General features: G+C 38.9%; 1 protein-coding gene across 1 annotated transcript in view; it reads right to left on the bottom strand.

Moving 5' to 3' along the window:
- The window catches only part of LOC126248206 (protein CREBRF homolog), an 85,252-nt gene extending 68,724 nt beyond the window's left edge, over positions 1-16,528 (bottom strand). The window contains exons 1-2 of the mRNA XM_049949020.1: positions 16,276-16,528; positions 14,526-15,697 (exon numbers count right to left, since the gene is read on the bottom strand). Of these exons, the coding sequence (XP_049804977.1) occupies positions 14,526-15,651 (1,126 nt within the window). The 5' untranslated portion in view covers positions 15,652-15,697; positions 16,276-16,528. The remainder of the gene's footprint in view (positions 1-14,525; positions 15,698-16,275) is intronic.
- Positions 16,529-18,021: the final 1,493 nt, after the last annotated feature.

Here is an 18,021-nt window from a genome sequence, read left to right as displayed (position 1 = left end):
CCGGCGCAGTAAAAAACTGTGTGTCAGCCGGGAGTGGCCAATGCAGAGCTGACAAAGGATGACTGAGTCCCTGCGGTTGGCTCGCAAGGATGACCGCCACACAGTCGTCGTCTCCTTAATGGCACGGAGTTTATTGGGCGTGATCTGATCGCGCCATTCAGCGTCCCAAAGCGCAAAAACTTTTCGGCGGAGGACTGCACGCAAATCAGTCTCTGGAAGGCCAACATCCAGAGATGATTTACTCGTGGCCTCTTTCGCCAGGCGGTCAGCATGTTCATTGCCCAGGATACCAACATGACCGGGGGTCCACACAAAGACCACAGAGCGGCCGCAACGGGCAAAAGTATGCAGGGACCCTTGGATAGCCATCACCAGACAAGAACGAGGGAAACACTGGTCGAGAGCTCGTAAACCGCTCAGGGAATCGCTACAGATAACGAAGGACTCACCTGAGCAGGAGCGGATATACTCTAGGGCACGAAAGATGGCGACCAACTCAGCAGTGTAAACGCTGCAGCCATCCTGCAAGGAACGTTGTTCGAAATGGTCCCCTAGAGTGAACGCATACCCAACACGACCAGCAACCATCGAACCGTCAGTGTAAACAATGCCAGAGCCCTGATACGTGGCCAGGATGGAATAAAAGCGGCGGCGGAAGGCCTCTGGAGGGACTGGGTCCTTCGGGCCCTGTGCCAAGTCGAGCCGAAGGCAAGGGCGAGGAACACACCATGGGGGTGTATGCAAAGTGGCCCGGAAAGGAGGTGGAACAGTGAAAACCTGAAGCCCAGAGAGAAGCTCTTTGACGCGGACCACGATTGTACAACCAGACCGGGGCCGACGTTCTGGCAGATGGACGACCGATCGCGGGAACAGGAGACGATAGTTTGGATGCCCGGGCAAGCTTAGAACATGGGCAGCATAAGATTAACAGTCTGATTTGGATGGAACACACATTGAATGCACTATTCCCCTCGCGCACGCACGCGCACACACACACACACACACACACACACACACACACACACAAAAGTAGTACTCCACTGATGCTTCATGCCACTTGAGTTTATTGGGACAGGCAGCAACATCATCTTCCACTGGCTCCATTGTTTTTAGTTTTGGTGATATAACAACAGAAACATAACTAATCAGCAGTAATGATCTTGGCAAATAAAGTCTGGGCTGATATGGAGCTGTTCTTTCAAAGCACACCATGCTTCCACTCAACATTCTTTTTGGTGACCAGTCAGAAGAAGGGGCACATATCAGCAGTAGCTCTTCTCATTCCCAAAACTACTATTACAATTTTCATGAGCAGGGAGCAGAATTTCACAGCCACTTTTTTTACTTTCATCTAGCATTGTATATACAAAATAAAAATTAAAAAACTGAATAAAACAAAGGCATGCAAACAGCTGTGGTGAAGGAAATTGCTATATGAAGAAAAGACCTGAGCAATACCTAGTGAGAAAAAGCACATTATGCAAGTTCCACCCAGGGCAGCGATATTCCACAAAACTTTGAGTACCTCTTTGTATTCTTATTTCAGGATATGTCAGTGTGTTAAAATTAAGAAACTAAAAACACATCAAACACTAATTATAATGCAACCATACTTGTATTCTTTCTCACAATACCATTCAGTTGCTGCAGTTAACTATTCCACCTCAACGGCAACCTGTCTGGACCATGCATGCTGCAGCAATCATTGGAAACAACCAATATAGTTACAAAATCCTGATTAATTTTGCAGCAAATTCATTGTGGCTCAATGATTCTGATATTCAATGATTTAGGAAGAAATGCTGTAGCAAGAATTAGGAAGAGCAAACAATTACTTACTGCAAAAGAAAGAGAAAAATTATTGATTAATGAAAATTTTCGTTACAATTTTGGTACCGGTTTAAGCATCAATATAGAGACAAGGTCAAAGGATATCTAACACAGGAAAAATTACAATAATAGAAAATGATTGGTTGAATATGTGTATTATAAGGAGTAAAGTAACAGCTCACCACAAATTATTATTATTATTATTATTATTATTATTATTTTCTGTCAATTGACTTAACTGCCTCAATTGTACAGTGAGCTGTTACCTTCACTCCTTGAATTATTTAAAGGAGAAACTGCTGTAGAAATGAACAAACAAGAGGTATTAACTACAATTTTGAAATGCGGCCAAGTCAGAGAATAGCTAAGATAGATGGTACTTCTACATCTACAAAATTACATTGCAATTCACATTTCACTGTTAAGCACAGGGTGCACAGAATGACTTTCGGACTATTTCTCTACCTAAATTTTTGTGGGTGAGTTCTTATTTCTCATACTTTATAGTGGTCATTTCTTCCTATGTAGACGGGAGTAGGAAGTTGGTAATCAGAATTCAGTGAAAAGTCCTGGCCGCCACAAGAAATGCCTTTGTTTCAGTAATTGCCACCCCAAATCGTTCACCACATTCATGACACACTACCACATTTCATGACAATACAAAACGAGCTACCCTTATTTGAAATTTTTCCATGTCCTTCGTCAATGTTATCTGGTAAGGATCCCATGTGACATAGCAATACTCCAGGAGAGGACAGACAAGCATTGTGTAGGCAATCTCTTCAGTAGATCTATTTATAAGTGTTCTGCCAATACAACGCAGGCTCTGGTTCGCTTCCTCACAACATTTTTTATGTGATGGTCCCAACTTAAGTTGTCTGTAATTGTTATACCTAGATATTCAGCTGAGCCTAAAATCTTCACATTTGTGTGATTTGCAGTGTAACACAAATTTAATGGAATTTTTACAGTACTCATGTGGAGGACCTTACACTTTTTATTGTTCAGGGTCAATTAGTAGTTCTTACACCCTGCAGGTGTCTTGTCTAAAGCATTTGCAATTTGTTTTTCTTCTGATGGCATTACTAGGTAGTAAATTATTGTGTCATCTGCAAAAAAATCTAGGAGAGCTGCTCAGACTGTCTACTAAGTTGTTTAGATTAAGAAAAGTGTCAATTACTACTACGTGAGATCTTTCTGACAGGGAATGGCTAATTCAGATGCACACAGCTGAGATGTTACTACATATGCATACAATCTGATTAAGGAACTGTACGAAAATGCTTCTGGAAAAACTGAAATGTGGAACTGACTGAGATCCATTGGTAATAGCACTTTTATTTCATGTGAGTAAAGAGCCAGTACTGCCTCATAGGAATGGTATTTTCTGAAGTTGTGTGTCAACAGACAGTTTTCTTCGAAGTATTTTATGATGTTGGAACATAATACAGGTTCAAAATACTAATAAAAGTCTCTGCCAATGTTATGGGGTCTACAATTCAACAGATTACTTGTACCTCCTTTCTAGTGTTTTGGTATGACCTTTGCCACTTTGCAGTCTTCAGGTAGATCTACAGATCTTTCATCAAGGAAAGGGTTGTGTACGATAGGTAAAAATTGAACTATTTCATCCGCATACCGTTGTTATACAAACTCAGCCAGGAGACTTTTCCTTATTAAGTTACAAAGTTGCTTTGCTACAACATGGGTATCTACTTCCGAATTACTCATGCTGGCAGCAGTTCTCAAGTCAAATTCGGAAACATTTACTGATTCTTTTTTTAATGAAAGAATTTTGAAAAACAGTGTTTAGTAAATACGTTTTACTGGTACTTCCGTGGCTAACATTACCACTGCTGTCATGTTGTGAAGGCACTGGCTGTCTCCTGCCACTAGTATACTTTGCGCATGACCAGAACTTCTTAGGATTTACTGCTAGATTTCAAGACAAGACAGCAGCTCACAATGAAGTCCACATTCATGAGAATAGAGTCCAAATTTCTGCCTGGCCACATAGATTTAGGTTTTCCGTTATTTACCGAAATCAGTAAAAGCAACTTTGAAAAGGACACTGCTCATATATCCTTTTAACATCTTTGCCAATTTTGAGCTTGAGCTGTGTCTTTAATGGACGTGGCATCCCTAAGACATCTAATCTTAAGCTTCTGCCATCCACACTCAGATTTCCAGGCAAAAGTAAGACCAGTGAAATGGTATGTCCTTAAATGCATTCAAAAATGTTAATTGTAGATAGCACTGGTAATCTGTAAACAATTAACAAAGAAAAATTTTTCTCCAACAAGAAAAACAACGAAGAAATTGAACATGTCCTATTCACAGAGGAAAACAAATGTTATCAACACAGAATTAATGACATATACTGAAGCAGGCATATGGTATGATGTACACAGATGCTCTCAAAGAAATCATAAACAAAATCTGTGCAATTGCTGCAAAGCTTTACAAACACCTGAAGGAAATACAAAATAAAACCACATTTTCCGAATATAGTATACTTACTTCAGTTGTGGACAGAAGCGAAAGCAACCCAGCAAGCAATCAAACACAATTAAAACTCAAAATGCATTAACAAGAGTATAAGCAAGATTGAAAACACAATCTCCAAGTGACTTATAATGAAAGTAGGGAGCATGGTGGATCCAAAAATAAAACTAAATTTTGCTGAGGGCAATATAACACCATTAAGCAGGGATGAAGAAAGCAAATTTACAAGATATTTCATGAAGAATGATGACACTACTGTGAACATAGCATTTAAGTAAGTATGCATGAAAAGAAGAGATGTTATTTCAGAAGTCAAGGCAAAGACAAACCAGTAGTTTGCAAAATAACAATGTACATGATAAGATAGTAGTTTACAGAATACAACGGAAATCACAATGTACATGATAAGATTAACACAATGCAAGGCCCACCAAGTACTACGAAACAAGAATCACCAGAAATTTTAAAATGTTATTCAATCATATTTGCTTCTGAGCTAGCATGCATGTGTGGTTGCATTTGTAAATTCAAAGTAGGCCTATGTGACCAGCAATCTTTTTATGTTAACACATACTCCAATCCACTGCCAACAAAGAGTACAACAGAAGCTGACACCGAGAACATGTTGGTAGGGAAAATCATTAAATAAAAACACCATCCTTTACTGGATGGAGGGAAACAAAACAATACCAGTAAATCTCAAAAGAGACAGACTAGGAAAGGCCTATTATAAACATTTAAAGATATAAAATACTCTCTGGTCATACTTAACAATCACTTATTGGTAGCTAGAACTTTATAAAGGAAGCCAGAGGGACTTCTATAAGGAAAGAAGTTAGCAAATCAGAACAACAACTTTCAGACTCAGCAATTCTGCTTCTGCCTTCATGAGTGTTGGATGAAGTTCTATGTGGAGAGTACTTCCGGAAGGTGCCAGTTTACATCAGCGATACTGTCAGACTGACAAATACCTGGGAAGAATATCTGAAAATTTTAAAGGAAATCCTGAAAGCATTTGAAAAATCACGACTACACTGTTTTCAGCAAACTTTTGAGACGGTCCATGAATGACTAGCCCAATGCATACATTGTAGATTTGGGCAAAGTTTTACTTACAGCAGTGGCGGCATAGTGTGCTGATGTTGGCAACAACCACTGAATGCTGGGAATTCATGACAACCAATCGATTGAAGCAAATAACTAATGCTGTTCCTGCTCTATGGGTGACAGGTTCTTGTATGTAGCCTTACCCACTCAGCAAATTAATTATTTTTGTAAACTAAATATACTGTGATAAAACATTTTCATCAATAAGAAGAGACTGACATGAAAAGAATTCCACCAAAACAAAATAGCAATTGTCGTTGGATACTGTATACTATCACATGACTGGCTAGCACCAATGTCACATAATTCCCAGCATTCAACAGTCATTGCCAACATCAGCACACTAAACCACCACTGCCTTAAGTAAAATTTAACCTAGATTTGGAGTAAAGCTTCAAACAAATTAAGTCAAAATTATATCCCGCACTAATATTACATTTCCAGATATGGGTAAAAACTTTTATTTTGGGTTTGACAGCAGTGGGTACAGTGAAAGTGGAAAGCTGTATCAGCTGTGTGAGGACAAAGGCAACACCGAACCACTGCATTCACAAGCTACCCATTAACAGTGTGCTAGGTGAAAGTGCAGCACAATGGGATTGTAATTGTAAAGTCAATGGTTCAAATATCACTAGCAGCAAGCACATTTTTACTTTTTTTAAAAAAATCAATTTCTTTAAAAAAAATTAATTTAAAAACACTGAATTATAATTTTTAATAATAGCTGGTCATATGAAAACAAAATATGACACAGACAAATCAATGCCTTCTTGCTAAATGGTATGAATTATGTACATCATTAATACTTCTTTATCTATAAACAAAAACAAATATTTGATTTTATCTTTGATGTTTCAGATTTTAGTACAAAATTTTATTTCACTGTGAATATTTGTATTTTCACACTGACAGTAATTAAAAATAAAAGATGTTATTTTTATTGAAAAATTATGAGAAGAAGGGATCGGTTGGTAGATGTGTTGAGGCATCAAGGGATCACCAATTTAGTATTGGAGGGCAGTGTGGAGGGTAAAAATCGTAGAGGGAGACCAAGAGATGAATACACTAAGCAAATTCAGAAGGATGTAGGTTGCAGTAGGTACTGGGAGATGAAGCAGCTTGCACAGGATAGAGTAGCATGGAGAGCTGCATCAAACCAGTCTCAGGACTGAAGCCACAACAACAACAACAACATTTGTTAACTAATATTTTTTATTTGTCAATAAAGATGAAATTAGAAAGAAAGAATGCTACTAGCAAGATTTGAATTAATGATCATACAAGTACAAGCAGATTATGCCATGCACTGGGCCACCAATGATTTCATAAATTATCTTCAAGTGTTTAATACTTAGCTGGGCTCAGAAATCATCTAATCTTCAAAGGCCACTTTTTCCAGCCCCCTCCCTCCCTCCCTCTCTCTCTCTCTCTCTCTCTCTCTCTCTCTCTCTCTCTCTCTCTCTCTTGAGAATTACATTCTACAGCTCTAGCAATTTTATGTCCAGATACTAACCTTCAGATCCTATAAGCACGAAGAAAATCTGAGAGACATAGTCCACACACAGCACAAATAATACCACTGGAGAGCGGGACAAATATTTTTATGGTTTACAATTTCTCTTCCTTTACCACCGTCACACCATGACTTATTTTACTCCTGGTGTTGCATTACAAATACTATTGCTGTTTTCAGTTACCCCTTGGTTAGCAATTACTTGTTTCATAGATAATATTCACAACAAACATAATGATATGGAATATGTCAATTGAACATATGGTGGCATAAAACATTCAAAAAATATATTTAGATGGCTATATGCTGGCCATTGTTAGTTTGTAATTGTCTACTCATTTCTAATCGAGAATCCTCCTACAGCGTGGAGAAAAATTGTGCCACGAAATTTTAACCCTGGATAGCTGATGCCAGTGGGAACCAGAGTTACTAACGATGTGTAGGTCGACACTGCACCATTTTTAAAATACAGAAACTTGGTGCCACGCACTCTGATTGGCCACGGGATTGAACTGTTGCCGGATGCTCTGGATGTGAGGATTTCTCTTTGCTCAGGAAAGAACATTTCGAGTGTTGTAAAGGTCATCCCGATGAAAGGTGCGCTTGAAGTTAAACAACGCAATGACGGGGAAGTCAGGATCTCATGCAACACATCGCAGAAACAACTGACAAAACCCTAGCCTGAGTTCATAGTCCGCCACCGGATTTAGGTCCTGAACAGGGTGGATGCTGGCTGTCATCCCTCAAAGCCTCCCAGACTAACCGATTAGTGACCCCCAACTCATGTCGAACTGCTCAAGTACTTGTCGTAGGTGCTTCCTCAAAGCATTCGAGAACAGTCTCTTCAAATGCAGCATTCTGTAGCGTTCGAGTTCTTCCAGCATCATCACGATATCCCGCTAACGAGCCTGTTTCGCTAAGTCACTGGTGAATTGCTGTAAACATCTGCAGGTGTGGGTGGAGTCTTGCTGGGTACCGTTCCTCATACAACTGTGGAGCTTCATGCGCATTACCATCGGCTAGTCCATAAACAAAAACCATATCTCATTATTTCAAACAAATACTGTGCCATCATGCTTACTGTATGACTAAATTGCAGGTGATTTGTGTGTGCTCCAAAACAAAACTTACGTGTGAATGCCTCTGACGTGAGGTGGTGACAAACAGCAAGACCTATTCAACATGTGTGCATATCACCTTAGGGCAATAACTGGGCGAGGAACAATTGTATGTGTGAACCGACAACCATAGCGCTGCCCATCAACCGATGAACAGCAACAAGGCAATCTCACGGCCAATCGGAGTGCATGAAGCCACATTTCCTCAGTTTAAAAATGGTGTGTTGTCAACCTACACAACATTAGTAATTTTGGTTCCTACTGGGATCAGCTATCCAGGGTTAAAATTTCATGACACAATTTTTCTCCACACTGTATAATAAAGGAGTAGTTTTCAATAAGATACACAACTTTAATCTACATTTTAAAACATTTCTACTGCCTGTAAGAAATTTTATTTCCGTGGGATTATTATTATATACTTGTACATTTCAATCATTTCTGTGCCAAAGATCCAGCCGAGAGAAGTCTAGAGGTTTTTTTTTCCCCATCTAGTACTGTATTTGTGAATTTCTCTATTACTCTAAAACAGCAAAGGATTGTTCACAACAAATTTCTTCAGCGAAAAAAACCAACTGTGGGGCTGTGATGAATATTCCAAAATATTTAAACTGATCAGATGGGTACATTGCTCATTCTGTAGATTCAAAGTGAGGAAATAATTGGGAATAGATAATACGTGTGGAAATGAGAAAAAATGGAAACTACATATTACAAAAGAAATGATGTGCTAATGTCCTTTCAACTGATATTAGGTGACAGTTTTCTAACTTATGGAAAGTTTAGACATTTTTACAACACTTTAGGAAAAGATACATTGCTACCTATTGTAAAGAAGACACATGAAGTCCCAGACAGGCATGATTAAAAAACACTCACATATAGCTTTCGGCCATAGCCTTGATCAGTAAAGAGAGAGACAACATTCACACACACACACACACACACACACACACACACACACACACACACACAGAAGCAAGCATACCTCATGCATACACAACTGCCAACTCCATCATCTTGGGCCCAAGATGCTGGAGTTGGCGGTCGCGTGTGCGTGAGGTGTGCTTGCCTGCAATCTATCTTTTCCTACATTGTTGATATTTCTACCTGGAGTTTCCATTATTTGATTAGACATTTTTACACATTAATTAAAAACTTATCAACAAACACCGAAATACACAAATACTAAAGTGAATAAGTTAATACCAAGGTTATTGCAGCCAAACTTCTTGAGAAACAAAAATTGTTTGTGACTTACACAGACTGTAGTCTAACATGACAATTTGTGTGGTGGGCGTGTTATTCCATGCAGCCACAGACAGAAGGTGCCATGATGGTCCACCAAAGAATAACTAAAGAGCACAACAATGAACATTATGGAAAATGTATAGTATTAGATTTACTCTATTGTATACAAACCAGAGAGGAAGAGGACCCTGGCGCTCACTGTAAAGTATATTGTATTAATGGTTACAATATTATGAAAACGAAAGTAGCAGAGATGCTGAGTCGCAGATCGGCACATCAAAAAGACTGTCACAAATAAAGCTTTCGGCCAGTAAGGCCTTCCTGAAAAATAGACAAAGGTCTTACTGGCTGAAAGCTTTATTTGTGACAGTCTTTTTGTTGTGCTTATCTGTTCCTCTATATGGTGGGTAAAAACTTTCCTTTTCATAATATTGTTACATTCCATCCTGGATTTTCCATGGTTTGGTTGTATTAATGGTTAATCTGACAATATATGGTTGAAATGATGGAACTCTTGTTATGAATTCTTTACACTGTTTGAAGAGAGAAATGAGCCCTTTTTCCAGCAATTGATGAAATCTTCAGGGAAGAGGAGCTGAGCACTATGAAGAGGATTATTAGCTGGGACTGAATAGCAGGACCAGCTTTACAAGATAAATTTATAGGTGACTGGAGTATCGCTGTGAGAATTACACACATGACAAGATCATATTACTGTACTGCATCTGTGTCAACTTCAGGAATTATATAGCAATCATGTAATGCAATACAGTTAGTATCATGTACATTAGGTAGTTCTTACCAGTTAGTTCTGTTATGGAGTTCACAATCAAAGCAGAAGGAGAACACTGTGCACCACAAATAACCTTCAAAGAGTAAGGGCTGTATTATGTTGTGCGTGAAGGAGTCCTTGTCCCAAAGAATACCTTAGACCTACATCTATTGCCCCACAATATCATTCCATGATTATGCCATTAATTAATGAAAATATCCACAATAAAATAACTTCCTCACATTATGATCACCAAACTCATTAATCACATGCAGAGCAAATGTTGCTGAAGTTAACCATGTGAAAGTGATATTTAAGTGCATTGTTTACAGATCAAACTCTTATACATATATACTCCGAAAATTTGATTTCACATATTCTTTTTCTACCATATTCCACTATTATTATTATTATTATTGAAGATACAAACTGTCTTGCACAAAATCGCTTGAAATGTGTTTTTCAATGCGGTAGTTCATTAAAAACTGTTTTTTTATCTATTCTTTTACTTATGAGCCTATCATAGACTTCATTATGATGCTTGAATCATGTCGCAAACAATTATTTTATGCTGTACTGGTATACAATGGGAAACCTCATGCATACACTACAATAAAAATAACGATGACACAATACTGAAACCTGTGGCGTACAGACCTGTTTGACTAGTTTTCCTCGTACAACACTTATCTGGATATTAAGTAAATCAGTTATTATTTAAATCACTATCCCATCCTACATAAATGTTTGCAAAAGAACCAAATGCCTACATTAGAACATACAAAATTCCTATCAATACTTTTTTTTCTCTCAAACATAACTATTTTTCTTATTTATTTGTATTTTCTGCTACAGTCACTGTTATTTGTTTTATGTTTGATTTCACATGCTGCAAAGTGTTTCAAGTGAACAAATAAATAATTAGGAAAATGCATATTTGTTCCATCAGCTGTACAACTTTACATTTACTCTCTAACCAGTTTAAATTATTACAATAATTTTCAACGAGAAAGACATTCTACATGAGCCACACAAATGTAAAACTAAAATGATTGTGTGCCTAACCACAATTACAGTAGCGCACATTTGGTGGCCACAAGATGTGCACTACAGTCCTTGTGCCAAGGTACAGCATGCTTGTATTGACTATGTTAAGGTAGGCTATTATGACAATTACATATGTTCTACATTTGTATGTGATGGAAATGTTTGGTTGAGTCAGTGACAGTCAATGTTTTTCTCTTTGAAAATGATTGTAACAAATGAAACGGGTAGAAAACAGCTGTAGATAATCACCTACAAAAAGCTCTAAGCGGGTAATTATTCCACACGGTTCCCAAATGTAACCAATATGGGCCCATTCCACTCTGTTCCCAAAAATCCAATCCAAATCCATAGCACCAACAGAGTTAAAATTACACGCCATGCCAACAATCTCGCGTGAGGTCGTCAGCATGGTGTGTAGTTTTAACTGTACTGGTGCTATGGATGTTGTACTTTCACCATTTATTCAGTTGACAACCCATCTGGGAGCATCTGTTTTGTAAATGACAAATCTTGTCGAGTTCTATAATGTATTTACACTTAGTTCTCAAAATGTGTGAGAACATATACACAACAATATTTCTAAAAACAAAGCTGCTGTAACTTACCAAACAAAAGCGTTGGTACGTTGATAGAGACAAAAAACACACAAACACACACACAAATTTCAAGCTTTCACAACCCACGGTTGCTTCATCAGGAAAGAGGGAAGGAGAGGAAAAGGAGAGGGTAAGGAGTCATTCCAATCCCGGGGGCGGAAAGTCTTACCTTAGGGTGGGGGGGGAGGGGGGGGGGGGGAGAAAAGGACAGACAGACACACACACACACACACACACACACACAGATATATATATATACAGGGCGTTTCAAAAAGAAAGAGCAGATTTCAAACATTTATTTCTCAAAAACTACAAATGATAGAAACACAATTCAAACGTTTCTTGTCAGAGAAAGGTTCAAAGTTTTTCAATGGTCCGCGCAGAAGTTCCATGCAAATCCGCAGTGGCGCTGGCGTTTGTTTGTAGGAAAATGGCGACGACACCACAGGAACGATCATTTTGTGTGCTGCAATTTGCAAAGTTAGAGTCCATTGTTGGTGTGCAACGTGCATTCCGCCGTCAATTCAACAAACAGCCGCCTCGTCATAAGCAAATTTATGAGTGGCATCACAGATTCGTAGAAGATGGTTGCATCTGCAAGCGAAAAAGCACGGGTCGTCCACGCACATCGGATGAAAATGTCGAGCGTGTCCGTGCAGCTTACGAAAGGAGCCCTAGAAAATCCACGGCACGGGCAAGTCACGAACTAAACATGTCTAAAACAACGGTATGGCGCGTTCTGAGTAACCGTCTGCACATGAAGCCGTACAAACTGCAGTTATTGCAAGCATTGCGTCCTGACGACCACAACAAAAGGTTCGAATTTTCAACTGCAATTCTACAGGACATGGAAGAGGACAATTTTGCCGAACGATTAATTTTTTCAGATGAATCAACGTTTCACATTTCTGGTAAAGTTAATCGGCATAACGTACGAATTTGGGCGAGTGAAACTCCGAGGGACGTTATTCAACATGAAAGAGACTCACCAAAGGTTAACGTCTTTTGTGCAATTTCGGTAAACAAAGTTTATGGACCTTTCTTTTTCATGGAGAAAACTATCACAGGAACCATTTACCTGGACATGTTAGAAAACTGGCTATTTCCTCAACTTCAGGAAGATTCAAATCACTTCATCTTCATGCAAGATGGCGCCCCACCACACTTCTCTGAACCTGTACGACGGTACCTAAATAACACCATTCCAGGACGGTGGATTGGAAGAGCAGGAGCACAAGATCAATGTCATCGTCTGTGGCCTCCCAGGTCACCAGACCTTACTCCCTGCGATTTTTATTTGTGGGGGTACATAAAGGACTGTGTTTATGTCCCACCTATGCCCGCTACTCTTCAAGAGGTACGACATCGAATTGTTGCGGCCGTGAATTCGGTAACTAAAGACCAGTTGCGTCGTGTGTGGCAAGAAATGAGATACCGGTTTGATATTTGTCGTGTAACAAATGGTGCTCATATTGAGGTACAGTTTTGATATTTGTTGTGTAACATTTGGTACTCATATTGAGTGAAGGACCGTTGGAATTGTGTTTCTATCATTTGTAGTTTTTGAGAAATAAATGTTTGAAATCTGCTCTTTCTTTTTGAAACGCCCTGTATATATATATATATATATATATATATATATATATATATATATATATCCAACCGCACATAAACAGACCGTCTGTCTCTTCAAGAAAGCCACAGAAATGGAAACACCTCAGCTCATCACTACGAGACTGCCACGCCAGAAGAACAAAATGAGTGACCGTTACAAACCATTTTGATGCAAACACAGTCCAGCTTCCAAAGTGACATCGCCTCTTACTAAGTTTTCTCTTCTTCGGAAATACGGAAGCGTCCGATTCCGCCCGTCTGCTTTGACCCATGACGTCACAAATATGGCGGAAACAAAAACAAACACACACACTTTCCACAAGAAGCCTAATGACACTAACGGGACAAGCGCGGGAAATGGGGTGTTTTGGGTGGGGGGCAAACTAAATATAAACAAATTTAGACGCCTTGCGTAGCTACAACGTGTAAGTGAAGACAGCCATGCATGAATACCCACCCACCTCCCCAGGGGTCGTAACCCCAGCAACCCATAGAAGATAAAGATGCTTCAGTAGCTGATTAGTGTTTTTTGTCTTTTTTAAAAAAAAACTCACGGGATAGAACGAACAGATCAGAAAGATAAATATAATAAACTAAAACAGAAATTGGAGGAAACAGATAATTAAAATAAGTAATAAGTGTTTTTAAATTAAAAAAAAAAAAAATCTCACGAGATAGAACGAACAGATCAGAAAAGTAAATAAAATAAGATAAAACAGAACTGGAGACAGCCACACTCAAACCAAACTCCGCGCCGTCATGACGTCACACACGACAACACCCTTACGTCACGGGTCAAAGCCGACGCGTGGGATCGGACGCTTCTGTCGACCCTCTTCTTCCACAGGATAACCACAGCATTTATGAAAAGACTATGTAACATCAGTATGACCTTATTGTAAAATTGTTTTTGCAATGTCATTTGCCTGAAGATAAGGTATTCCCTCGAAACACGTTACTAAATAAATAAGTAATATGACAGTCAACAAAGTTTGTGACTCGTAGCGGTAATTTAAAAAACCTTTACATAATGCTTTATTCCATTATAAATCACATAAAAATATAAAAGGAATCATATCAGATTCTATGCATAAGCTATGAAGTATGTATTCTCGATGAATGGATTTCAATTTTCTTGTATTTTATTATTCTATCCAAACATAAATATTTACCTGTAGAGATTGAAGAAGTGGATCCTGCTTCAGCTAATGATCCAGTAGAAAGAAGATGCTGCCGAGGTTCCCTGCGCTGCCAAATTTGTTCCAGTCCAAGATGAGTTGGAGCTGACGACGATAATCTTGATCCATATCCTGTATTACCACTTCTTGTTATTCTACTACCTGATGGCACTTCTGGGACAGGACTTACAGAGTTAGTTGGGCTGAGTGGTCCTGGAACCGACTGAACAAAAAGCTGCCTCTCCGGTGATGCTGAAGAGTATGTTTCCTTTTTGAGTAAAAGTTCGTGTAGGGTACTGTGTTTCTGCTGCAATGGGCTGACTCCAAGAGGTGGAGGGGTGACAGACGATGCTGCTGAATGAAGAAGCAATGAAGAACTAGAGCTGTTTTGACTCCCTGGTGAAAGAGCATCAACTGTCTGAACACCATTACTAGGTTTGCCACTCAAAAAAACGTCCAATGGGCTGGATGGCACACTTGACGATACACTGAATGCATCCTTGTAAAAACCAAGTCCAGCTGGTGGAAATGACGATGGAACAAGGCTCTGGGAAAGTTGTGCTACATTATTATTTCCTAAATTAGAGTTCACATTTGTGACTTGGACAAGTGGAGGAGCAGCAGATGTCCTTGACTGTGATGCAAAAGGCGGCACATTGATGTAGTAGCTATTTTCTTCTGGCAATAACAGATCATCAAAATTCAAATCATCCAACAAGTTTTCATCATTTGCATTCAATTCTGCAAGTGTAGGTCCTTGAATAAGATCTGCTTTATCAACTTGGAAGATATCATCGTCATCCATTCGAAATGTATCACTTCTACTGGTTTCACAATCACTAGGCAATTTTGTGGTCCACACTGGAGAATCTGCATACAGTTCTGTGGCACTAACAATATTGGTAGCATTTGGTGTATTGTCTTGAGATACAGAAGATGGTGAGGAGATATCCACAAAGTCAAATCCAAAGTCTCTAAAATCTGAAAGATCCATGCCTCTACGATGTGGTATTGGGACACTAGCTGTTGTGCTACTAGTGCTGTCCATTACCAATGGCTCTTGCTTCACTGTTACTCCCTGGTCAATAAATAATTCCCCTGTATAAAAAGGATCAGCCATGTTTTTATTGTCTCTTATGTCATTTATTTTGCTGATGAAAGCTAACCTGTAACATACCATAAACAATAGTGTATAATACTATCTTTCTCACTTCAGAATTATATAAAACATGAACTTTTCATTCATTACACAGAGTATAGCTTTGGGCAACGTGTTAGCTATGTAAATATACCTAATGCACATGTTTTGATTCAAATGCCAAACACCGTCCTTGGACTTATTTTTAACCTTGGCAGAGAAGGCAAAACACTGACTTCTAAAAGCTTTTGTCTAAATGGTACGTTAAAATGCATGAATATAATGGAATAATGAAGATGACATCGTGCAATCTGTCTCTGTGTTTCATAATTTCCTTCATTCTTATCAGCAAGCGTCAAAAAAACAACATGTTGCAATACAGTGTTGCCTAGACAACAACAAAATCTTTGTTTTGATTGCACAACATCATGTAGGATAACAAAGAAAGTAAGAGTTTCTGGAACATATTTGACATCGCTGCCACGAAATTTTCGCTCCTATAATACTATTTCTTTCCATGAAAATATCTGTTTATATGAATCATTTCCCGATAAACACTGTTGTTAATTTAACACTCAATATGACAAACTGTTGGTACAAAGTTACCTTGGACAGCTGAAAATACATTACGCTACTCGTTTCCCGCGCTAATCATACTGCACACCAAGACAGCAGCACGACCATGACTTTCAAAATAACATGTCTCAGCTGAAAGTCAGTTTAACATAGTAAACAATCACGACATCCCACTTATCTTCGACAGTGCTCGCACAATATTGTTTTTAATAAGAATCGAATATCACTTCTGCTATTACCGATTTAGTTACGCATGACAACACTAAAATATCAACCTGTAAACTTTGCGTTTACTGAAGAAATCACTCAAAGGTCACATGAGCACGATCAATCGACTGACAACCTAACCAATGGCAGCGAGGTCATAGACACACCGACCAATTGCAGCTTTTGTTGTGATCCTTGGGCCAGCCTCCCAAACACAAACGTAGTACGAGAATCTAGAAAATGTCAAATTCATGAATTTCGTGAAAGTAGTAGCACTGATCCTCTTATAGTATATTGTAACAACTGTAAGCGGGTTTTTTAGACTTTGGTTATCGTATAGTAAATGACCAATCTATATTTCCGCTGAAGAAATTTACGAAGACGATAAAAAACAGCAAATAAACAATGTCCAGAGAATGTAAGCATTTACTGTTTCTTGTTCCGGGCCAGTGAGCCCCGTCACCGAAACGTCGAGCGATGGCGTTCGTGCAAGAGACGTGAATGAGAAGCGTGTTTCGAAGGCAATGGGAACAATCAAGATTTTTTGTCTTATGCTCCAATTAATTTCCTGTTTAATTATTACTCATTACGCGACTGGTTGAAACAAAACTATGAACACACTGAAAGCAGCCTTTCTCTAATTGGGGCTTGTGCAGTTTTTATTGCTTCACAGAATGCAAAATTAGCAGTCAATAGGACGCAAACTAAATGTGTTAACAATCACATTTAATTTTTTCACATCCCAACTAATGTCAATCAGCGTAAGCCCTGAGGTAGCCATTTGTTGCTAAATTGGTTGCAGGCTGCTTTCATGTCACGGTTTTTAGTGTGTAATCATATTTGAAAAAAAAGTAATCTATTTGAAAAAAAATAATAAGGCTCAAATACGCGACCTGTGGACGAGATCATATAAAAAGGCGAAAAAACAAACAATTCACTAGTAAGGACGGTTTAAGAACTTGTATTACTTGTAGTTAAACTTTCGTTGTCAATGAGCGAATTAGCCTGATGGCAGGGCTTGATGCTACTGGGATCATACCTTTCAATAACGATAAGCTTCTGTAAAAGCTACCAAAAGGAAATGAGATACTGCAGATGTGGAATTTGATCTGACAGCTTAAAACAGTTTTTGGAGGAATTTAAGAGATCTGAGACCCCACACACCAGTGCAAAACCTTAATCAGCCAGTGCTCCAAACCACAGTCTGGGACGAAGAAGCGCCCTGCTACAACACCTGGTTCCAGTACTGGTAAACAGAAGAAGAGGAAACTGAATAAACCATCTGAGGAGCAACAAATGCAATCTGGACATCAGGTTTAAAGCACTAATAAAATAAGGGAACATAATTGACCAAAAGTGATATGTACTGGCAGTGACGCCAGTAGTGATACTGATGATTATTCTGTGCATGACTAGCAGTGACATAGACCTTGCTGGTAGTTCTCCTGAACATGAAACTGAAGAAAATTACTACCAGGACAAGTATGAAAACCAGTTTCATCAGCTTACAACACATGCAACTGCAGGCCCTGAAAATATTGACCACAGAAAGCTAAAGCCAAATGATTT

Source organism: Schistocerca nitens, chromosome 1 (assembly GCF_023898315.1).
Source record: "Schistocerca nitens isolate TAMUIC-IGC-003100 chromosome 1, iqSchNite1.1, whole genome shotgun sequence".
NCBI lineage: Eukaryota > Metazoa > Arthropoda > Insecta > Orthoptera > Acrididae > Schistocerca > Schistocerca nitens.
Note: the sequence above shows the minus strand (reverse complement) of the source record. Positions and strands in the feature narration are given on the sequence as shown.